The following is a 24,372-nucleotide window of genomic DNA, read 5'->3' on the forward strand; positions in this document are numbered from 1 at the left end:
AACAGTACCACTTCCTCTCCAAAACCTCACAGAGGTTAAGGGTTCACAGGAAGGAGAACAACAAAAGTGGAAAGTTATGTTTCTTAGTCCCCAGACTACTGAGGGTCGCCCTCTCTCTGCTGTGTGCGTTGGTATTGGGGTAAAATAGATAGAAAGGTCATCCTCAGTTTATGCCCTGTTAGACCCACAGTAAGTTTAAAATGTCCTCCGTCAAAACTGCATTTAATTTGCCGACCTCCTACACATCATCTCTGAGCCTTGCCTGCCTTCCACGTGCCGGAGTGCTGCAGCGTGCCCACAGCGGGGCAAAACACGGTTGTTCATGGAAACTGTGCTGAATGTGAGCCGCAGGCTGCGTGCACACACTGGCTTTTGCATCGTCGTGAAGTGAGAGCACTGTAAAGCAAACCGTTTGCATTTCCCGGTCTGTGGAGTCCTGCGCATCTTAAACCGCCTGGAGAACACAGTGGATGCGTCTTTGTTACTGTGATGTAGTTCAGACTGGGGGACACTTCCGGCTCCCGAAGCAGCCATTGTGCCTCAAGAATATTGCTTGTCACCAAACCTAACTGGAACATGGAAAGACACCCAAGTAGGCAGGGTGCACCAAATCGGAAGGGAGATGGTCCACGGCGCCCTCCCTGCTATAAGGCTGAAAGAGAGCGAGGGGGCCTCGTGGAAATCCTTGCTCTCCTTCCGGGGCCTCCATTTCTTTCTCTCCAAAGCTGGGATGCTAAGTTTCACTAGATGAGAAGCTCTTTCGGACCGAGCTAGAAGCACGGTGACTTTCTGTTCTTTCACATGCCACTCCTGGGTCCCCTTTTCTCTCTACTATGCTGGGAACGTGCCTTCTCATCACATTTGGGGAGGAGGGAGTGTCTGGGGCTCGGAAAGGCCTTGAACAGTCCCTAGGCAACCAAGGCAGATTTCAGAATATACAGTCAGCCTCAAATGGCAAGGAGCTTAGACAATGTCGCATTGTGGAGTTTAAAAACACGCATTTTTAAGAGCCTGGGCTTACTGAGTCAGCAATCTGGAAAATTCTCAACATGCTAAAAATATCCCCAAAAGTGAACTGCATTTTAAACTATGCTTTAAAGAAAAAAGTTCTTTCTAAAAACAATTGAGTGTTTCTTCTTTGAGAGTTATCCATTTCCCTCATTTAGATTGTCACTGGAATTGCACAAGCCTCAGATGGGGTTGGTGTGAACAGCAGGACCTGAAAGGTTTTTCATCCTAGGTTCCATAGCAGGGGACAGAATCTTTTAAGTTTAAATCTCTTAATGATTTGTATTTTCAAAGCACGGAGGCACAGTGTTCTTCTTTTCCGTCTGAAAACTTGAAGGTTCTCTTCCTCATTGTCAAACCATGACGTTTTTTAAATATTAGTTTATTTACTTTACATCGTGAGGGTGACCCCTCCCTCCCTGGCTTTCAATCCTCCTCACTTCCTCTCTTTCTCCCTGCCCTTCTCCCTTCTCCCCTCTCAGAAAAGAGGAACCTCTCTCTCTTCCCTCCCCCTATGTTGACCTTCTCCAGCACATCAGGATTGCTCTTATCTTCATCCCCTGAGGCCAGGCAAGGCAGCCCTGCCAGGGGGGAGTGATCCAAAAGCAGGCAACAGAGCCCAGGTTAGAAACAGCACCCTCCTTCCACTCGCCAGGCACCCCATATGGAGATCAAACCACCCGCTGGCTACATGTATGCCGGGCCTAGGTCCAGACCATGCATGCTCTCTAGTTTCTCAGTCTCTGAAAGCTCCCGTGGGACTGGGTCTCTGTCAGTCTTCTTCTGAGATTCCTGTCCCCTCCTGGTCCTTCCATCTTTCCCTCAGCATTTCCTCAGGACCCCCAGAGTTCTACCCCATGCTTGGCTGAAAGTCCCAGCATCCTTCTCGAGCTGCTGTTGGCTAGAGCCTCCCAGACGACAGTCAAGTCAGCCTCCTGTCTGCAAGCATAGCAGAACATCATAATTAGTGTCGGGGGCTGGCTCTCTCCCATGGGGTGGGCCTCAGGTTAGGCCAATTATTGTTTGGACTTTCTTTGTTCCCTTGTTATCCCTGCACTTCCTGTAACCATGACATGTCTCGAATGTGGTGTGTCCCCTGGTGACAGGCCCTGAGTGTGACAACTGAAATGTGTTGTGTCCACGGGATCATCTCCTGAGTTGGGCTGAAGGCCTCCGCGGCGCACAGCCAGGACACAGTGACTGGAATGGAGGCGGGATGCTGGTGAGCGCTGGGATAAAGATGCTCCGGTTGTTGGCTGTTGGTGTCGGCACTCTGGTAACACACAGCGCGACTCCAGAGCTTGGCTCTCGCACCTGTCTGAAGCACCTCCCTAGGCATACGCTACCCAGCAGGTACTTTGTCGCCACACTTGTCACTCATTAACATCCATTAGTAATGATTTCAACTAGCTGGACAGCAGGAGGAAGGGACTTAGCCCTGCACCATTTAAGGCAAACTACAGTCCCACGGTTTCCCCGCAGTACCCAGCAGTTCCATGTGCAGCATACGTTGGTATACCGCCCTCTAGTGGACCATGTGCAAGTTACACAGACGTACCAGCCCGCAGCTAAAGACAGCATCCTAGGGCTGTTGAAAACTGCATCACCAAGTTTCAACTGCTGCCAGGGAGCAAAACAGAGAACAGGATGTGTTTCAACCATAAAACTACCAGCTCATATCTTAGGATCTCTCAAAACCTTTACAGGGACCATTGATTTGGATTGAGCTCTGCACTAAACTTTTTTTTTCCTTTTTTTTTTTTTCAAGACAGGGCTTGTCTGTGTAGCCCTGGCTGTCCTGGACTTGCTTTGTAGAGCTGCCTCGCCTCCAACTCACAGAGTTCTGACTGCCTCTGCTTCCTGAGGGCTGGGATTAAAAACATACGCTACCATGTCTAGCTCAGCACTAAACTTTTAAAAGAAAAAAAAAAAAAATCAGAGTGCCTTGCGAGAGTTCTATACCACCAGGCCAAACATATCTCCGAGCCTTTGAGAAATCAGGAGAGAGTTAAGGGGTTCCTCTAGGCAGCAGGCATAAGCTTTACAACTAACCTCTCTTCCTATTTTCTTGAGCATTTTCCTCTACCAAGTGTCTGTGCAGAGCAGAGCACGCGGGACCTCTTGCCATCCTGGAGGCCTGGTTCATAACTTCTTTGCTCAAAACACTGTGTGTGGGCCACTGTTTTGCCATCTCTAACTTGTTTCCAGCAAACTAGGAACTAAGATTCACATCCTTTCCCGTGACTGACCGCTTTTCTCCATTTGGGGCCTCCATGCCTGGTCCTGGGTTAGAATTAGAACCTAAGGGAGCCACTCACCTAGGATTTCCTGAGCTCTGGCCTTTAGCCACCCAAGAGGTGGTTTCTAGTTCTGCTTACACGACTGCCAATAGTGATCACTGGGCTGGGAACAATACTGAAAGGTTTTTACAGAGATCCTCTCATTTAACCCTCATGAAGTATTGCCTTCTCAGGTGTAGAGACACATGCCTGTCACCCTCCAGCCTCGCCATAAGCACACTGATTTGCAAAGAATCTCACGCAGGTGGAGACTTGGATTTAGTCTTCATAACTACATTTTACTTAACCCAACAGCCCTCGCTTGCCAAGAATGCCGAGTTGGGGGAACAATTCATGGGTCGTGGGTTGGAGAAAGCACAGGTTGGTTACGTCCCAGGGTGATGCCAAGGCAGGCGTGAGCGTTCCACACTCCATCGAGATGTGCAGTGCTCAGGAATCACCGCAGCTCAGTGCTGTCAGCGGGGACACCCCCTCCTTTGTTTCTCACTTTAACTCTAGTCTTCCTTTTTGCCCTTAAGTCTGGCTAAAGACTCTCCACTCCACTGATCCATTCAGCTGGGTTTCATGGTTTTGACCCTTCCTGTCACTTGTGCACACTTGCTGTCCATGATTTCTCTAGGTCCTGGTGTGCTGTGGCCCTTTTCAGGTCCTTTCTTCCCCCTGTGGTTTTCCCCTTTACCCGCTGGTCACTTAGAAGAATGTGCTCTCGTTCCCACACCCATGAATTTCTCTACTTCCCTTCTGTGGCTGACTCTTGCATTTAACTCCACTATGGTCAGAGAAAGACTCCAGGAGGCAGCTTTGCTAGGAGTGGATGTCTCCAGGAGAGCATGGGTCAGGATGTTCATTTTCCTCTAGAAAGCAGGAAGGACCAAGTGCTCTACAGCTGTGACTGTTGCTGCACCAGCATCAGCCATCTGAGCTAGGAGAGGGCATGTTTAGTCACCCTTTGTGGTTGGCACAGCACCCTGGTTCCATGCTCCCTGAGTAAGGACTGTCCTTGTTCTCATCTTCATCAGTGACAAAGCAGCCTTGTGAAGAGTTGAGAGTCCATGAAATGGTATAGCATCAAAATGAGAACTTGGCAGTCCAGCTAGTAGGGCCAGGTCAGCGTCCAGTGCTTCTTGTTATAAACAGCATCTCCATGTATAGAATTATACAGAGGTTGTGAGATGCACAATTCATCGTTATACAGAACTGTTCTTCTATCTGCAGCCAACTAGCCTCCATGGCTCTTATCCTGCTTAGAGGGCACCACCCATGAGAACTACTGGAGTCTGAAATCCAACTCCTGAACCACATTAAAGTGAGGTACATCCCCACAGAAACACCTAACCAGCTTGAGCTTAAATGAATTAACTTTGTCCCCTCACCCCCCCCCCCCAAAAAAAAAGGAAAAGCTGTCAGGACACAGGACACTAAGCCACCAAGCAGCAGACATCGACATGAAGACCCACGTGAGGAACACGGCCACACGTAGCCACTGCCACCCGGCCCACTGCCTCCTCACTGGCAGATCTTTTAGCAAAGGCATTGGTGTGCCTACTGAATAACCGTTTTCCCAGGCTGCCTTGTGACTTGGCTGGCAGACACTATGTTCATCAAGTAGAAGCCGAGTCTGTGTGATTTCTGAGCCCTTCTTCTCAGTTAGGAACGCCCATCCTCTTTCCAGGCTTGAGAACAAATGTCATTTTCAGCTGCAGCAGTGACTTTGTGGCTATGGGGAGAATGCCCCCATGAGGGAAGAAATTCCATGTGTGATGCCACCCTCTAAAAGGCACTGGGGAGTTGTTTCTTCTTCCTTTCTCACTAGTGACAAAATAATGGTTTTAAGGAGTGTTTACCTAAGAAAACATGATCGGGGCTTTACTCTGAAATGACCAGTTTAAACATGAATGGTTTCCTCCTAGTTCAGGGTAGACTCCGGTTTCTCTCCCCTTCCAAGCAACTCAGGAAGCTGTTTGAAAACTGCTGGAGAGGGCCGACAGGGTTCCAGAACCTCCAAACAAGCCTTCACAGAAACCACTCTGCTTTGTTAATGCCACCAGGCTCTGACACAGGGGGACCACTGCAAAGAGCTGAAGATCATTACATAACTCACCTGTATCTGACCTGCAAGTGTATTTAATTTGGTTTCATGTTTTTCTCCCTTTTAAGTTTAATTTGTATGTATTTAAAAGTGATATTTTATAGAGTCTCCATTTCCCTTGAAAACCTGAAAGGCCTGGCAGCATGGCCACATCTGTGACAACGAAAGGCTGGAGATGCAAAGCTTCTTGTCCACTTAGATGACACAGGGGCTTAGCAGCTGTCACCTGGTCGGCCTCACCCATCAAAAGCTTTATGGCCCCATCTGAAAGTGACCTTGCTCTAAGGGACAAGAAGTTTGACTTCTTTCTTTGCAAGAGGAAACCGCATCAAACGAAGATACTGAACTGAGACTTTCTGGAAAATATTTTCTTGGCCAGCGAGTCAGCTCAGTGGGTGAAGGTGCCAAGTCTGATGGCCTGAGTTTGATTCATAGGGGTGGAAGGAGAGAACCAACCCCTGCATGTTGTCCTCTGACCTCCATAGTAGCTTATGCAAACACCACATAAATGCAGTAATTACAGCAATTGCTACTTTCAAGTTTTCTGGCTATGGATTATTGGCTGTGCAATTGTGCTGGCTACGCAGCCACACAGTGTTTGCTGTGTTGTGCTACCAATTAATTACCCAGGAAGCCAGTGGTTCATTCTCCACAGGTTTATTTCTCACTAGCGTCTGACCCAGCTGAGCAGGCAGATGACTCTGTTTTCCAGGTCTCCCCAGCAGCTCGGGGCCGCCACCGTGAGTACTGCTAGATGCCACAGAAGGATGGAAGGCTGGACCATCGGTCTCACACCCAGCACTCATTTCACCCGGTTTCACTAGCCATCAAGACATGACATCAGCTCATTAAGGGCCTGGGAAACGACACATGGAGCACCTGGCTGGCAGTGTCTCTACCCCACGTAACCTTCAGGGGAAGATTTTACTTTGCTTACGCTTGGTTATAAACCTGTAACAGGGAGTTACATAGTGCATAATGGTCCTTTCCTTCCACCCTCTTGAGGTGATAGGGGAAAGCAAGTGGAATAATTCATGCAAGAACCTCACTAAACACTGAGAGAACTCAAGGTTAAAATGCAGGACACGCACTGCGGTAGAGTCAGGGTGCCTTCTATGCACACACCTGTCCCTCTAGTCACATGTGAGTCAAAGAGCAGACTCGACACTGGGGGCTGAAGGATTCAGGGATGCTTTCACCCCTGCTGTGTCATCCACTCCTTTTATCCAGATCTAGGCTGGGGTGGAGGTACAAAGAAAACACCACTTACCCCGATCTCTCCTAGACCATTTCTCTACTGTGACACATGACTAAGTGCAGACATTTGTTTAGCATGCTGTGTAAGCAAGCCCAAAAAACTCACTGGTTCACCACACTGGACTGTGGTGGAATCACCCTGTAGTTTGCCTTTGGGCTTTCTAAGGAGGGGATAGACATCTGCTTCCATCATCTCCTTGGGGAAGGAAAACCCAAAACATCAGACAGCAGGGTGGAGATGAGGAGGGGATGAGTGCTCTGCACCCTTTTTCCTAGAACTGTATCCACTGGCCAGAACCTGGTCACATGGCCACACCAAGTCTCACAGATGAAATCTAGAAATCGGTCACAGGAAGGAGGAAAATGTAGGAGGGGCAAGTGGTGGATCGTCCAAAAGTCAATCTGCACTGGATTAGAATTTAAGGCTCAAAACCCCCAACTAATGCCAGCTAGTCTCCCAATCCTCAAGACTTAGAGCTCTCTCATCAAATAAAAACCTCTTTAGTTAGTATAGTCTTCCTTGTCAGGTGGAGTGACAGGTGGAGGTATGTCAGACAGCAAATAAGCACTTAATACGCTCAGCCAAAGAAAGGAGAGAGAAAAAGAAAGAAAGAAAGAAGAGGCCTCTTGAGTGCTCCTTCCTGGCCTTGTCCTGCTTTAGCGTCTGCAGATGTCCCTGTGGCTGTGTCTCCCTGAGCAAGGCAACTGCCAAAGGTGAGTTTCCTCACAAGCGTCACAGTGCCAGGATGAAAGGGTCCACACACCTAATGCTTTGTCAACTGCAGCTTTATATAAATATAGCTATACACCTGCTAAGCTACACTCTAATAAAGATCCTTATTCAAAAAACAAGACATATAAAATGTCAACACTTGACAAATGTTATTCACAACATAATCTAAAGATTCCCACAAAATTTACAGTAGCTGCAAAAGAATTCAGCTGCCTACAATAATTTACATTTGGTTTAGTCTATAGTATATTGCTTTTTTATCTTAGGAAATATCCTTAATACAAATATGTGATTTACAATATCCCATTATAACAAGAAAAAATAAATTGATACAATGTTGCATAGGCATTTCTTATGCCACGGATTTAAACAATTACTTTCATTATTACATAAGAATAACATTCTTATTGAAAGGTGATGTTTCATTAATGCAGAGACCACTAGGAGATTTCGGACGGTTCCAGAGAGCTTTACGCCCACAAAAGAAACACGGCAGCAGAGGCCCCTGGGTGTCTACCACAGCTACAAAGACCCACTTGTGTCAGACAAACCTGAAGTAAACTGACTTATTACCAAGTAAAAACAAATTTTAAAAATCAGTTAACACTACTGCCCAAATTTGGCTTTTACTTGCTTTATACAAGTCTAAAATAAGGAATTTTACCATAAAGAACATACTAAAATTAACAACTATTTCTAATTCATACATAAACCAACATGTTCACCCTTACCGCTAAATCCAAATTTACCCCTAAGAACAATGTACAGAAATAATATGCAAACACCGAGATTTGAGAGAAACGGAACACCTCTTCCTACATTGTACGGATCAAAATGCAAAGATCCATCAAGTATGCGAAGGACGCATGAATTTGGGACACGTTGCTGTAACAGGTGTCTACACCTACATATACCACAAAACAAACTCTGACATGTTAGTGAGAGTATCGGTGTCTTTAAAAACCCAGTTATGCCATGTGAATATGTTTTTGCTTTAATCCCAGGTGTGGGATAAGAGGCTGCTTCACAGCAGGTGATTACGATTTGCCTCGTGCGCTAGCAGGGGCACGGTTTTTGCCAGGTGCAGATAGTTTACTCTTGGAAATCTGGGCACTCTAGAGAGGGTATAAATGCCAGAGCCCAGTGAGGGACAGGGGTGCTCCAAAGAGGCAGTTCCTGCTCCTCATTGCTGTTGTTGTAGCCTGATGAGAAATTGTTTGAGATATTCTGACAAAGAAGATTGGACATGACCCCAATGGCCCTAATCAGAAGGAAGTAGTTTAAAGAGGTCTACACCCTCTTTCCCCTCTAACCTTCCTTCTCTCCTACCTAGTGTTGGGGGATTGGAAGAGTTAGGGTTGGATAAGGGCTGGAAAGGAGGTAGAGGTGTAGGAGCCCAATAAAGTAGCAAAATCAAATAAGTCCACAACGCTGTCTCCAGAAACACCACTCTCTCTAGCCCCATGTGGTTTAAGATGAAACCAGGTTTCCTTCATTAAGTGACAACACCCCACTCTGCAACAAACACCAGGGTCTTGTCCGTTGTCTTCAGAGCTCATGACACACAGACTTCACCTTTACTCACGAAGTCTGAGCATCTCCTGTGTTCTGCAACAGAGAAAAAATACCAGTGTTAGCTCACTTCACATACCATGGAACTCACAGCACAAGACTGAAGAAAAACACTGCATTTGTAGCAGCACCAGCCCCTACATTATGCTATTTTCAAAACATTATTATTATCATTTTCATGCTTTAAAAAGCAAACACAATACAGAAAACCTGTGGATTCCACCATCCACTCAGATCTCCAGCTGGTCATTTTAAGCAAAGTAATGCCAGATTTCATGAGATAAAACATTAATATTATACCAGGTTCAAAGTTAATAAGCAAAGTCCCTTCCAACTTAAAACACTAAAATCCACAGGGGAAAAACTAATACACTAAATCTGAAAACCACCATAGCCAGGGTGGTGACCCACTCCGCAAATCCCAGCACTTAGGATGTAGAAGCAGGAGGTTCAAGGCCAGCATGGTCTACACAGCAAGTTCCAGACCAGCCAAGGTTACAGTGAGACAATGTCTCAAAAAAAAAAAAAAAATCCCACAATACTAAAGCATACATTAATGTGGACCACAGAACGAGCTACACAAAATTCTAACAGTGAAAATCATGTCTGAGATGGTTGCTCTCCCGTGTGTGTGTGTGTGTGTGTGTGTGTGTGTGTGTGTGTGTGTGTGTGTGTAACTTTAAAAGACTATTTCTTTCCCTGCTTCTTGTCTTCTGTAATGAGAAACTGTGAAGTAAAATGAAAAGGATAAGCTTCTAGAGCACGGGTGGCCATCAGGCTTTGCACTCTTGAGCAAGTCACTTCGCCTCTCAGGTGTTTTGTTCCTCAGTGTTATCCTCAGACATCAATTTGTTAGAAACTCTAACCGTGCCATGCCTACATCTGCTGAAGAAGCAGCCTCGTGAGTGGAGTCTGAGCTCCCTGTCCTTTCTAACCCTGCTACCACACTAAACCTAACTGGAGTATCACAGTATAAAGACCTAGTGGATTTCCAAAGACATTTAACCAAACCTGAAACCAGAACTACTTCATGGTCCCACTGAAAACCTCGATTTCAACCACCGTACTGGAGAACTATAAAATAAACTTTGTGGGCTGGAGAGAAGACTCAACAGTGTAGAACGCTGGCTGCTCTCACAGAATGCCGGGGTTCATTCCCAGCATCCAAATGGTGGCTCACAACCACCTACCACTCCAGTTCCAGAGGAGCCCTCTGGATGACCACACTGAGCTTCTGTGGACACCAGGCACAAATGTGATACACAGATCTGCATGCAGGCAAAACACTCATACATACACAAAATAGAATAAGAATAATTCCAAAAATAAATAAATAAAGCCTGTATTCTGAGCAGGGGAAAAAAAAAATCAAAGTACTTTAAAAGCAGTACTAATGATAATGAAGATCTTATTTTTCAATTTCTTTGTGCTTATAAGCCCTGAAACCATGCAATATACACTCTTTAAGAACTTTCATTTAAAGGAACAAGCATAACTAAAAGCAACTGAACTTGAGATAATCTATGAAAAATGAGTGATTGCCAATGATAGTTTATTTCTCTTGGTTTCAAAATAAGTTAAGAACCAATGATACATTTCTGAAATGTCCTAAAAACCTCCAAAGAGCAAGTGAAACACCTCTGTCGTTACATCATGTTTAAATAATTATGTAACTTAGGAGCCACAAAGCACCTGGTGGACTGGAGAGATGGCTCAGTGGTTGAGAGTCCTAGATAGTCTTCCAAAGGATAGTGTTTGATTCCCAGCACCCACATGGCAGCTCACAGCCATCTGTAATGCCAGTTCCAGGAGATCCATCCAATCAATGCCCTTTTCTGGCCTCTGTGGGTACTGCACACATGTGCTTCACAGACATGCAGGCAAAACATCCATACATTAAAAACAGTTTTAAATAATTTATAAACAAGCATTTGTTAAAAAGTAAACTCTGCAGGAGTCACACATTATTGCATCAGTCACAGATTACATCTAGAAAACACCTACTTGTCGTAGAAATTGCGTTCCAAGATACGAGGTAGCCATGCTGGTTAAGTTCTTGGTGCCCACTTTACACCGGATATAACCGTATAGGTTGGCACCTTGCAGCACCACACCCATGATCACCACAGCCTGGGAGAGGGGAAACAATCAGTAGTTAGGAGCCCAAAACTGACTGCTCACTGTGCCATTAAACAAGGCAGACTGTGCCGAGGAAGGAAGTGCTACCAGTCAGAAGCTGAACCAAGGAGACTCCTGAGCTTGCTGAAGGGACCTCCCTGATGCTACTCCGTAGAAGGCACCACATCCCTCCCAAGTGTCGTCATTTTCATTCATATTGTCTTAGTCACTTTTCTGTCATTGTGACAAAACACCACGATCAAGACAACAGAGAGAAGAAAGTTTTTCTTGGCTTATAGTTCCAGAAGGTGTTCATGTTGGCAAGGCAGGAGCTCAGGCAGGCATGGTAGCCTTCGCACATCCTGAGGCTCTCATCCTAAGCCACAAGCACAAAGCAGAGAGCAAAGTGGGAATGCGGTGAGGCCTTAAGCTCTCCAAGCTGCACCCCGTGACAGACTTCCTCCAGCAAGGCCACAACTCTGAAGGCTCAACAAACAGCGCCACCAACTGGAGACAGAGTGCTCAAATGCCTGAGACTGTGGGGGAACATCTCACTCAAACCACTACTTATCCACATTTACGCTCACATTCAGGCGCTCTCTCTCTCTCTCTCTCTCTCTCTCTCTCTCTCTCTCTCTCACACACCGAGCAGGTGAGAAAGATCTACCCAGTACATGTCAGCTGGTTACGGAAAGGGAACAGGCTGCTCTCCCATGGCAGGAGAAACACACTGTACCAAGCTGCCTGGCCCTGGGGTCACCAAGACAGACAGCTAGAACCGAGAGGAGAGAGAAGACGCATGCCTGCTCTTAAACATGACTACAAAAGAATTAACTAATGAGATGACGTCCTGCAATTAAATACCCTACAAAAATCTGCAAACAATACAATAATTTATATCCTGTGGTCTATTACTCAATTCTATTGTTTCTCAACTCTACCACTCCCAAAGAAGCCAGAGACAACATGCAAATGGGCCAAGCTGTGCTTCAAAAGAGGACGAGGGCAGATGTCAGGCAGGAAAGGCCGAAAATCCAGTGTGCTGGCCCCTGGCTCTACAATCCTATCAACAAGCACACATAGCAAACACTGACCTCTATGAAAAACAAAACAGCTAGACAGGATATTACTTTCTGAATCATAGTCTCCTTAACCTGTTTTAAGTAAGATTTAAACGTTCAGCTAAAAAAAAAAACTGGTTAAAATTCTAGTAAAAGGAGTAAAAAAAGGGGGGGGAGGCATCCAAGAGGGAGGGCCTGAAGAGAGAATCTATCAAGGTACAAGAAACCTTTGAATCAAGTATCTTTATGAAACTTTTTCACTATAAGGTGAACATAAGCCTGTAACTTAAATAAAAAAAAAAAGTCCATTGAAAAATGACCCGACTACCTCAAATATTTTAACGATAGTCTGAAAGAACTATCTTTACTAAAATAAAAACCAAAAAGAAGCAGAGCGTCTGCTTTCTGCTCTCATCTGACATTTCATGGGAATGTACAGAAGACTGGAGACTGTCGCCAGATGCCTAAGTGAACATAAGCGTCTGCTTCAGTGGTCTCAGCAACTACCCAAGTGCACACTGGGACGCTCCTGGGAGTGACGTGCCAGCATGCCATGGGGCAAATCCACCTGGTGATGGAGCATGGGGCCTGATGGATAAATGAAATAAATGAAAACAAATTTTAAAATGTGTCTCTAAGTCGAAGATGGACAGTGAAGTCACACATCACAATCTCCTTCCCCTTGAAAGGCAACAAGTAGGCTTTTAAAAATATTATAATTCTCTCTCTAGCCCCCTCCCTTCCTCCCTCTTTCTCCTTCTCCCCCTTTCCCCTCCCTCTTCTTCCTTCTGTGTGTCCGTGTATGTACAGTGTGTGTATGTACATGCTCATGTGTCTATGTGCATTTGTGTGGGTACACAGGTCAACGGTATTCTTCTCACTTGTTTTCCACCTTATTCTAAACAAAGTCTCTAACTGAATCCAGAATTTGCTAAGTTGTCTACCCTGGCTGGGCAACAGGCCCTAGGGACCGTGGGCTGATCCTCCTCCTGCTTCCCCAGTGCTGGGACTAGAGGTGTGTGCTGCACTAGCCCTTCATGAGGAAGCCTGAGGCTGAACTCAAGTCCTCAGGCCTGAGCAAGCCCTTTACCAGCTGAGGCGCATCCCAGTCCTCAAGCACATTTTTAGGAAAAGCAAATCAACCAGTAAACACAGAGAAGAGCTGCTGGTCAGAGAAAGGGTCTGGTGCTACTCTGCAGGAAGCTCCAAGAGAAATAAACGACTGTCACCTCGAAACTCACAGAGAAGCATAAAGTCAAAGGACATACACAGCTGTAAGGGAAAAAAATGCAGAAATGCAAGACTGGACTGACTGTCCTAGAGCTGGGGTCATGGCAGGACCGGAGGCTCAGAAAGTGTTCAGTCAACCGGAAGACAAGAATGCCACCCCCTGGGAGAAGGTAAAGCCCACATAAGCTAGTCAAGGCAGTAGAGCCCAGCTGCACTCCCCCTCACACCTGTGTGTGCTGACCACCAATCATAGCATTTCAGTTCCAATTCACGGCAGTGACTGTAAGCCTCAGGAAACGCATGAATGCCATCAAGCATTCCCTCCAGGACAGCAGCGCAGGCAAGATGCTCTACCCGAGAGCTGCCATAGTGAGCGTCAGCAAAATGGGCAGAGAAAAAGGAAAGCCACTCCACAAAACCTCACAGCAGACAACAAAGCAGCATGCTGCCAAAGACAGGGCAGGATCCATGCTAGAAGGGCAGAAGGAAGGTCTATAGACCCAGAGCTGAGAGTGGAGGCATGTGGAGGTAAGCTGAGAGCAAGAGCTGAGGCTGACAGCGGGAAGGCAAGCCAGCCTCAGCCTTGGCAGCCCTAATCTGCTGCAGCTGCCTGCCTCCCCCACTTCCCACCACTTTTGCCACCATCAGATAAAAACTCCACTTTTCAGTGCCTGTCGATCACTCCCCTAGAACAGGAGCTCTGCAGGACAGTTACCTTGCTTGTCTACTTGTTAGGTCCCGCTCCCCAAGCAGCTGACAGAAGAACTCTTAAGACATCTACTAACCAAATAAATAGAAAAGTGAAAGAGTAGAGTAAGTGAAGACAGTGACGGAAACACGTATGAATGACTCAAGATAGGGAGACAGATTATCTCAGAACTAGACAAGTGAAAACACAGAAAAATAAACTTAAAGGTTTAACACAACCCAAATTTCCCGTTAAACCAAAGTCTGGGCTTGCAGAGTGAATGGGCACAGAGGACCAGAAAGGTTGACACATAATAAACGCAGACATGTCCGACCTGTGGTGCTTTAACAATGGGAGAGAGGGGGGAAGAGGGGGAGAGAGCGATTATCAAAGGGAAAAATGACTCATCATTCACAGGGGTCTGTTTTTTCTCTTAAAGCCTCGGCAGCTTAAAGCAGACTGGAGTAAAGAACCAAGTCACCCTTCGAAGGTCGCCAGAGACTATTCGCTGGCATTAAACGCTAAAGGGGAATAAACTTACAAGTCATTTCTGAAAACCTTACCCCACAGTAGAATGTAGGCAACCAAAAAGCACAGGAAGCTGCAACAGAAGGTGTGAATCCATGCACGCAAAAGCAGGTCTAGTGAGGAAGGCACTCGCCAAGCATACGCACACAGAGCCGGGTTCAAGCCCGCTGCAGGGGCGCACACCTGTGACCGCATGCTGGGAGGCAGAGCCTGGGGAGCACTGGCGAAGAAACAAAGCAGCCACCTGGGGTCCTGCTCCACCTTCCACAAGCACCTGTACTCACACCCATGTGCTGCCTTCCCACAAACACACACGAGTACCCACAAGCAGATCAAGACCAAAGAATCAGAAAGTACACTCAGGGTAATTGTTCCCAGTCCCAACAGACAACACAAGAACAAACAAAAATGGAAAGCAGACAGGGACAGAGGAATGTTTCTTTTCCTCTACATCAAGTCTTCAAGTCAGTGGTTCTTAACTTGTGGGTCTCGAACCCTTTGGGGTCGTGTATCAGGTATTTACGGTGTGGTTCACAACAGTAGAAAGTTCCAGTCATGAAGTGGCAACAAAATAATTTTATGGTTGGGGTCACCACAACATGAGGCCCGCATGCAGGACAGGGTCACAGCATTAGGAAGGCTGAGAACCACTGTTTGAAGTCAATAAAAACATGTAAGTACAGAACTCAGAGCAATAAAGAAAAGCACTACACCTGAATTAAAGCCACAGCAGACTGGGATCCACCAGTGGGAGAGGATAAATGCTGTCTCCTCTACCACTGCAGCAAACCCATAAACACTGCCTACGTCTCCTAATTTGTGAAAGATTATGATACAAAATATAAAGATGATTGCTAAAAGTAAAAACAAAGGGAGCTCCCACATCCTAACAGGAAGATACGAGTGTATACACACAACACCAAGTTGTTACAGGAAACATGGACAGGAGACACTAAAGCCTGGGAGCAGGGATCCAGTTAGAGCCCATTGCATGACGCCTGTACATGTCAAATGCAGTAAACCCAACTGTTACAGAGAAAAGACTCCCAGTTTGGCTCAGGTGGCAGGCTGCATCTTTCAAACCCAGCAGGAATAGTATTTCTGCCCCACATGCTCTCCCACATCCTAATTCCCGGAAGTGAGAACCCAATTTCCACTGACCACAGTGAGTGGCAGCAACAGTGACGAGTGCAAATGACAATGAATCAGCCCATGAGCTGGAGCACCTGACACAGTTGCCAAGGTCTGGAGTGATCTACTACCTGCAATAGGTAGAAGAGGTTGCCAACCAGTTTCCTTAAAGGACCACAACAGCCACTGACACCATGGCAATGGGCGGGTGGCTGCGCCCCAGTACTCAGGCAAAGAGTTGAGGCTGGAACTTGGAAACACCAGAAGAAGCAACCCAGTCAGGATGGGCCTGATGTGGGGGTCAGATGACGACCAACTGCAGTTACCCTTGAAAGAGGCTACTCACCAGCCACTTCACTCTGAAGGAAAAGAGTGCACTAAAGGCAAAAATCACCCACAGGACTGGACAGGCGATGAGGCCTAACCAAAAGATTCTTGACTCAGCCTCAGAAATGGTTTGGTTGTCTTGAGGAGTTGACTACAAAAACAAATGATGGAAACATCAAATCAACCATCATCAGGTTTATCAGCAAAAGCTTCTGTTTAAACGGAAAACACATTGCACTCGAATTCAAACATTAAAAGGCAATCCAAGCCCCAAGTTAGAACCAAACCTACAGGTTAGTGGCTCTACCACTAAACAACCTTAATAAAGGCAAAATATTATACTTTGTTTTTGGATCAAGAATTTTGTACCTTTGGGACAGACAGGAAGACATGGCCTTTCACAGCCATGAAACTCAATTCTCCTTGCACTAGTGCTGTTTGTTTGTAAGAAAGCTCTGCATCATCTAGAAGAGTTCATGTCTCAGCCAACCCCAGGAATTGAGGAGGGTGATGAGTTGTTTCCAATGCAGATTTGGGGTCAGCAACCCAAGCTCACTGAGCAATGTGCTGCTTTCTAGGAAGCATTACTTGGAGAGGCTCTTCCAATCAGAGCGCAAACAATTTAACTGGCAGCGTTGCCTAGGTTCTTATCTTCTGCCTCCCAAAACACTTCCACAAGGAAATGGAATGTTCACTATTAGGAAGCAGAGTGATCCCAAACAGGTTCCCCACAACTTCCGAGGGCACTGGCTTAAAGGACAGACTGATCATTCTGACCCTGCACCCAGCTGCAATCTTCTTCCTGACAAATAGGAATGATCTTGGAAACAAAGACAAGATATGATATGGAGAAAGTGTCTGCTGAACACAGAAAGGTCTAAGGCACCCCGCCCAGCAGGGAACAAAGCTGGGGCCACCAGGCGGACTTTCACCATCAGGCCAACAAGCAGCTTAGCTTGCCCTGCTCTCAGGATCCTGGTCTGGGTGTGCCTCGTTTCCAGACAGAAGAGCAAAAGCACTGTGCTTTGGTGGCTGTCTGACTTGGTACTAACAGGGCAAGTGATACACAGCAGGGCGTCCAATCTTGCCTCCTTACCCTTTGGTACTTGGAAGGAACCTGCACATACTTTGTCAGTTTACCTTTCTGGACTCGAATATCCAATGGCTCTTCCCATCCTCATCAATATGATTCCACCAGCGTAGGCCGACCATTAGTCTACCTGTGACATTCTGTGAAAAATTAATAGAACATATTCTTAAGCATTATTTAAAGCATTATAAATCCCATCTTACTGTACTATTTCACAAAATTCTTCAGCTCTCCCCAGAATAGCCAGCTAACCCTATATACCAGGCCTGGCTACAGACTAAACAAAATGGCCATGCCAAGATCAGGATGCATGGAGCTTACAGGATAGGCAACAAGCAGACCCACAGCACTACCCATTCTTCTCACTAAGATGGAACACCTGTTCTTCCTCCAAATCTCTAACTCCTTCCTAGGTCTTCCTTTCCTTCATTCCAGTTTTAATTTTTAAGATGGGGCCTGTCTTAGAGTGACTACTGCTGTAATGAAACACCATGACCTAAGCAACTTGGGGAGGAAAGGGTTTATTCAGCTTTCACTTCTACATTACAGTTCATCATCAAAGGAAGTCGTGGCAGGAACCTCGAGGCAGGAGCCGATGCAGAGGCCATGGAGGGGTGCTGCTCAGTGGCTTGCTCCTCATGGCTTGCTCTGCCTGCTTTCTCACAGAAACCAGGACCACCAGCCCTGAGAAGGCAACACCCATAATGGGTGGGGCTCTCCCTGGGGACCCTCCCTGATAAATTACTAATTAAGAAAATGCCCTACATACTTGCCTACAGCCCAGTATTTTGGAGGCATTTTCTCAACTGAGGCTCCCTCATCTCTGGAAAGCTCTATCTAGCTTGTGTCAAGTTAACATAACACTACCCAGCACAGGTTCTCATATCACAGCCCTAGCTGACCTAGAACTCACCATGTGGACCATGCTAGACTTGAGCTTGTGAGACTTGAGACTTTTTGCTCCTGCCTCCCAAATGCTAAGATTATAGACACCCAACACATGCCCGTCCTAGGCCCCTATTTCCTCTAATCTTACACTGCCAAGTTTCTTTGTGTTTGAATTGGTCTGATATTATCTTGGCTACTTTTATTTTTATCTAAAGTCACCATTTCAGTTAAATCTTTTTGGTCAGAGTTTGACTTTGGCCCACTCCCAGGATTCTTATCTTTAGAATGGAATTTTAACCAATATTTATTTCCTTAACAATAGTTACTATTGAAACAAATGTGCTCTTACTTTCAACCCTACTTATGAGAACCAAAAATGCTTCAGACATTGAAAAATATCTTATGGAGGCAAACTTGGCCCCTGGATGAGAAAGACTGATATCAAGTCCCAAGTACCCTGGAGCTTTTGAAAAAAAAAAAAAAAAAAAAAAAAAAAAAAAAAAAAAAAAGGAGGGCAGTGTTCTTCTTAAACATTTGCAGACAAACTATACTGGAACTTTACATAAAAACTATACCCAGAATATTCATAAATGGCTTCAGAATAAAGTACGTAGATTCTGTGGTTGCTAGTGATGTTTTGTAGCTTGGCACACACATGGCACCACAACTGAGCATCGTTCACGTGATCAGGTGCACCCAGTGCACCTTAACACAAGAAAGGCTGTAGTAACAGATGAATTACCACCAACCCAAAATGCGGTCCCGTTCCTTTCAATTTATTCATTATTAGAGTCCATACTGAGTGCAACTTTAAAATAAAAACAACAGAACCTACCTTCACTGCCCAAAAGTCACACGACAGCAGCAAGATAATTGTCACCATACAGGCAATAAAGCTGCTGCTGAGCAACTCACAGAGGAGATAGACTACGACCGCGCTGACTCGGAAGAACAGGTGGAAGAAGGATGCCACTGGGTGTCTAAAATCAAGGCACAGGAAAACAAACACAACTGCTAGCAGACCCATAACCATGACAGCGGGGCAGAGAGCAAACAGCTCACCTCTTTCTTAAGTCCCCACCACTAAACTAAGTTCTATTGTCACAAGAAAATATATTGCAGGAGCTGACCCCTCATTGAGTATAAACTTTCAAAGCTCCTGACCAGAACCTTAGCTTAGCTTATGTAATCACATCACAAGAGCCCCAGACTGAGAAATCACTTCGAGCTTTGTATCTTCCTTTTCCTCTTTTTTAACTGGCTTTTTTACAAATAGGGTCTCACTAGGTAGCTCAGGCTGCCCTTAAATTGATACTCTTCCTGTCCTCACCTCTGGGATTATATGCATGCATCATCATACATATATGTATATTTTTTATAAAACAGCTTCATTGGCAAACAATTCAAATACCACAGAATTTATCTACAAATTAATGTTTATTTTTAATATATTCAGTTGTGTGACTATCACCACAATCAATTTAACAATGTTATTACTCCTAAAAGCAAGTCTGTTCCTACTGGCAATCAGCTCTCTTTTATTCCCAACCCCTATGCCCTAAACAACCAATCATTTTTCTATGTCTACAGATTTACCCACTATAGAAATTCCACCTAAGTAAAATCACAAAACACTTTGTCTCCTGTGACCGCCACCTTTCACTTAGCACAGTGTTTTCAAGATTCAAGTAGAATTTTACTTTATTAAATTAATTTCTTTAGAGGAAATATATTTAGATGTACATTTAATTTTGTGCTACTCATACAAGACATAGTTCTGAAATTTACAAAAGAAATAAAAATGTATCTACAAAAATTAGTCTCCTTTTTGTGATTTTTGTCTCTCTCTTTTTTTTAGGAAAGAACTGAACCCAGGGCCTTCAGCTCCACCACTGAGCTAAGACCCCTCCCCTACAGAACTTATATAAAGAGATGGTACAGTCTCAGAAAACAGCAGTCAGCATAGACTTTAAAACATCAGTATTCAAATAACTGATTTCCAGGTTTGATAATTTGAGAGCTTAGTGTCAAACAAAATTTTACATGCCAACTACTAATTTCAAGTTACCTCTGCCTCACTATGTCAAATCAACAACAAATAATTCACAAGCATGCCCAACTGTAAAAGTAACTTTTATTTGCCTGAGGGAAATGTCGTCGTGGAGACTTGCCACAAACCCAGGCCTACTCCCAAAAGCTTCCAGCTCTGTAGAATCTAATCTAGGCCTAGAATGTTTTCCGCCTCTGAGACTTACTACTGAATGAGCTCACCCTTTCTAGCTCTTTCTGAACCCTGGCTGGCTGGTTCAACTCAACTGTTCTAGCTCAAACTCCTTTCCAACCTAACTGATTCAAAACTGGCTTCTCTCAGCTTCTGACTGAATCTTTCCACTTGGCCTCAAACTAACTCTAGCAATCTGTTCTAATCTTCTGGCTCCTTCTCATTCTCTGGCTTATTTTGTCTTCACCTGTGTCTAGTTTGTCCTTTCTTCAACTGGTCTCGATTAAATTCTCCAGGTAAAACTGCCTCTCTCTCTCTCTCTCTCTCTCTCTCTCTCTCTCCTGCTCTTAGGTCGCCTCTCTTTCCCTAGTGTTCCCAGAGAATTAGGCATATCCTAGTCTGTCAAATCTTTCTCTCTCTCATCACTTTGTTTGCCTCTCAGTTATACATCACTATCAAACATGGATGCATACTTCTACAAATGTTACTTTCATTCCTTGGGATTAAGGGTGTATGCTAAGGGTGTGTCTGTATTCCAACCACAATAGCCATGTTGCTGGACTAAAATCCCTTTACACCTAACCTACTCTGCCTTGGATAACCCCATGAGCTCGTTTTGATGCCCAGACCCAACCCCTAACCCCCAGGTAGCATTACTGGTATGAGAGGTACTGTAAAACCTTAGGAGGTGGGCCTAGCTAGGAGTGGGCCACCTTGGGCAGGTTATGGTTCTGTTTCCAGGCTGCCCTGAGGGGACCAGAGTTTCTCTACTACACCCTTCTGACACAATGTCCTGAATCACCATCGGCCCCGAGGCAGAGCCAAACAGCACAGGGACCATGCACTAAAACCTCAAAACACACATTTTTCCTCTTTCATTTTGTCAGAGGTTTTCTCATATCAAAAGTGGGACAGCTTTAATCCCAGCACTAGAGAGACAGAGGCAGGTTTATCTCTATGAGTTCCAGCCCAGCCAAGGCTACATAGTAAGACTGTGCCAAAAAAAAAAAAAAAAAAAGTCAACATGAATCCCATCAGCTGGCACCAACGTATGGGCAGAACAGATTGGTGGGAACACAACTCCAACTCAACCTTGTACCTGATTTTGGATCTTCTTGGTCTATTGGTTGTCTCCTCTTCTGCATCAAACAGTGAGACATCTTCAGTGTCATCATTACTGTCCTATCAGGAAATTAAATATCTACAATAAAAATGAAATTCAATGCTGGTATGCCTACTACACACAAACCTATACAATCCTCAAAATGGAAGGTGAAGTCATGAGTTACAACTAGCAGGAATTCACAGCCTAGGAAAAAAGGCACCTGCAGATCCTCCACCCCAACTCCAATCATCTGAACAAAATCTGCCCACTGACAACCTAATAATCAGTAACACCAGACTGGGCCGTGAAAGAACTGGGGAGCAGATGATGCTCCTGAACACTGACATCTACTCCCAAGTCACAGAGAAAACTGAAGCTACTGGGATAATATTAAATGGTTTCTGGCTCCTTCAGAAAACCATGCTACTACATCCTGCTTCCATGACTTTTCCCCATGCTTTCTCTTCTTCTCTGAGGCTAAATCAACAACTCTCACACCTCTAGGGCTCGTTGCATCATTTTCTCCCTTATTCTTTCAATCAGGTGTTTCTAATTACTATATAAAATCCTTCACACCAGAATGATGATCCTGGAAGGGGAATAAAGCGCTCCCAAGAAGATCCCAACAACTGAAGAATGTTGCTCCCAAGATGAAAGAAAGCAAAAGACTACTGGGTTTCCAACATTCTTCTGAGAAATCCTAAGAACAGATAAAGGACAGTGAGGAAGCAGGGAGAATGACCAACCAGAACTGATGGGGCAGAATTAAAATACAAGCATGCACAGCTGTTTTAAGAGCAATGAATGAGGTGACATCAGAGTTATTACATTCGAAGTTTTTTTTTTTTAATTTGAAAAAGTAAAAAGTGTAAATTTGGCCCCTTGTGCCTCTAATTCCAGCATGTGAAAGGCTGAGTCAAGACAGTTATGATCAGTTGGCAGATAGGTGAAGGGAAAAAAAAGGGGGGGAGGGAAGAATTAAAGCATGTCTTTGTGCTAAAACAAGCTTTTCCAAAAGGGGAGAAGAAAAAAAAAGGGGGGGGAGGTAATGAAAAGTCCAACCACTGGTGAGCACGTCCCAGTGGGCAAAGGTGAAGCTGTATTAGCAGCGACCCAAGAACTGAGTCCCACAGAATCGACAGAAGAACCTGGGGGTGATTAACAAGCAAAGATGCAGACAGGGAGGGAAGCGGTATGAAAACTCCTGTGGTAGGCTGCTTCTCGGTGAAACGCGAAGCAAGATTATCAGACCAAAGACAAGGGAATAAATGTTTTAAGTTTGCAGAAAAGTTTTAATGCCCAAGTTGCCTGGGGAAGGGAAGGCGGAGACTACAAAAATGTCAAAACACCCAGCAGGTGGAAGGGCTCATCCAAGGTTCGTGGTCACAGACTTAAGAGTAGGAACAGGTGGCATGGTTGCCTTTCCCCAGCCTCCTTCAATCTGTGTGCACCTTCAGAGAGCGGAGTTGAACTCATCAATGGATTTTCTCTACTCCACATTTCCCCATAGGACACTTTTCCTTATCACCAATTCCGGCTGGCTCATCCTCAAACACGTGGTAAGTCACTATGGCTTTGCTATCATGATCCAAAAACACGTTGTTCCTCAACCTAACCTCAAGTCCCACCCCCTTTTTCAAACACCATCTCCTCGAACACCCCAACCCCAACCTGACAACGCAGGGCAAGAATCGTGTCTGATACAATCTCCAAGGGAGCTCACAGCAACACTTTAAAGGAAGAAAACATTACATTAGGTCTACTTTAGCCGAAAACTGGCGACAACGATGCCTAGGGGCATGTGATAACCATCGTGCCTATCAGTGTAACAACGCGGTAACAGCTACTGGAACCCAAGGCTCTGGCAGTCTCCTACAGGACCGCCCCGCACTTGAGGGTGAGGGCAGGAGAGCTGAGCGATGCCTACGCGCCATTCCTCTCATCAGGGTGGGCTGCGGAGAGACGGCTTACCCCAACCTCACACCCAGAGCTTCCTGCGGCCAGTGCACCACGCCCGCTGGCGACCCGGTTCTGAACAGCATCCCCGGCTCCGCGCCCACCCGAGCCCTCGGAGCTCTCAGAGCCATATAGCGACAACTGGCCCTTGGCCCTGCACTCCTGCCCACCCAGCCTGTCCTTCCTCCATCTCAGGCGGGGGAGGAGAGATGGAGGGGAAGCACCCGGCCACAACAGCCTCGGGGGGTGGGGTGGGCAAGAACCCGGCACCAACTCAAGCGAGCCCAGCCGCCCTCCCTCACCTGCGACAACATGACGGCCCAGCGCCAACCCCCCCACTTCCGGGAGCCACGTCAGCGCGGCAGCTACCCTGTCCCGCTCCACCGCCAACACACAGGGTCCAGCCGGAAGCCACTTGCCGGCAACACTTCCTTTTCAATCAGGCTCGTGGGAGGGAGCAACCCCCGGGACCGGAAAAGCGGTGGGCGGGTCTATACGGCAGGGGGCGGGACCGCGTGGTGGGCGGGGCTAGGAGGAGAGGGCGGGCCGCGCGGTTGGAGGCGGGGCCTTGCCTGGAGGCTCTGCAGTGGGCAAGGCAGCGGTGGGCGGGGCCAGCGTGGGCGGGGCAGGCGCTGCACCTCCAAGCGGAAGCAAAATAGCTGGTGAAGAGTTGGCTGAGGTGGTTTCGTGGGTTACCAAGGAAAAATGGTTTTTGCTGCCCGTGAAGTACAGACTGTGAGACATTACCACCAGCGCGGATGCCCTGAGAGAAACAGGGCTTTATTCTACAATTTAACTTTGTAAACGTATTCAGTTTCGATGTCGTCTTTCTTTTACATCTTAAATTTTAGAACTACTTAAGAAAAAAAAAAAAAATGTGTCCTTGGGAAGGAGTGGAAAATGAAGAAAGAGGCCAGAGGACTAGCGTTAAGCGGTGGGGGTACCGCTGTAAAGGGCATGACCTCAGACCACGAACAGAGGCTTGTACCAAGGCTCTTGGGTTTCAGCATCTGCCCTCTATACGGCAACTGTATAGTCAATCTCTGTGCACATCTTTTCTCGGTTGTAAA

At 46.0% G+C, this 24,372-nt stretch overlaps 1 protein-coding gene across 3 annotated transcripts; it reads right to left on the reverse strand.

Moving 5' to 3' along the window:
* Positions 1–6,038: 6,038 nt before the first annotated feature.
* On the reverse strand, positions 6,039–23,758 carry Tvp23c (trans-golgi network vesicle protein 23 homolog C). Of its 3 annotated transcripts, none has more exons than XM_021651508.2 (7): positions 23,605–23,758; positions 21,341–21,423; positions 18,856–19,000; positions 17,183–17,272; positions 16,062–16,193; positions 10,964–11,089; positions 6,039–8,995 (listed from the first exon to the last, which is right to left on the reverse strand). In XM_021651508.2, exons 1-7 carry the CDS (start codon positions 23,614–23,616, stop codon positions 8,969–8,971), a joined length of 615 nt encoding a protein of 204 aa, XP_021507183.1. In that variant the 5' UTR covers positions 23,617–23,758; the 3' UTR covers positions 6,039–8,968. The 3 variants fall into 3 exon arrangements, with proteins under 3 accessions (XP_021507183.1, XP_060219489.1, XP_060219490.1); XM_060363506.1 differs by having other exon boundaries at positions 21,341–21,442; positions 23,605–23,737; XM_060363507.1 differs by lacking the exon at positions 23,605–23,758 and adding an exon at positions 23,318–23,534.
* Positions 23,759–24,372: the final 614 nt, after the last annotated feature.

The sequence above is a fragment of the Meriones unguiculatus genome, chromosome 11, assembly GCF_030254825.1.
Source record: "Meriones unguiculatus strain TT.TT164.6M chromosome 11, Bangor_MerUng_6.1, whole genome shotgun sequence".
NCBI lineage: Eukaryota > Metazoa > Chordata > Mammalia > Rodentia > Muridae > Meriones > Meriones unguiculatus.

Coding starts and splice junctions, on each gene's coding strand:
- Tvp23c (XM_021651508.2), bottom strand. Junction 16,194..17,182: donor GGATATTCGAGTCCAGAAAG/GTAAACTGACAA, acceptor TTGTTTTTGTAG/TCAACTCCTCAAGACAACCA. Junction 8,996..10,963: donor GAACGCAATTTCTACGACAA/GTAGGTGTTTTC, acceptor TCTCTGTTGCAG/AACACAGGAGATGCTCAGAC.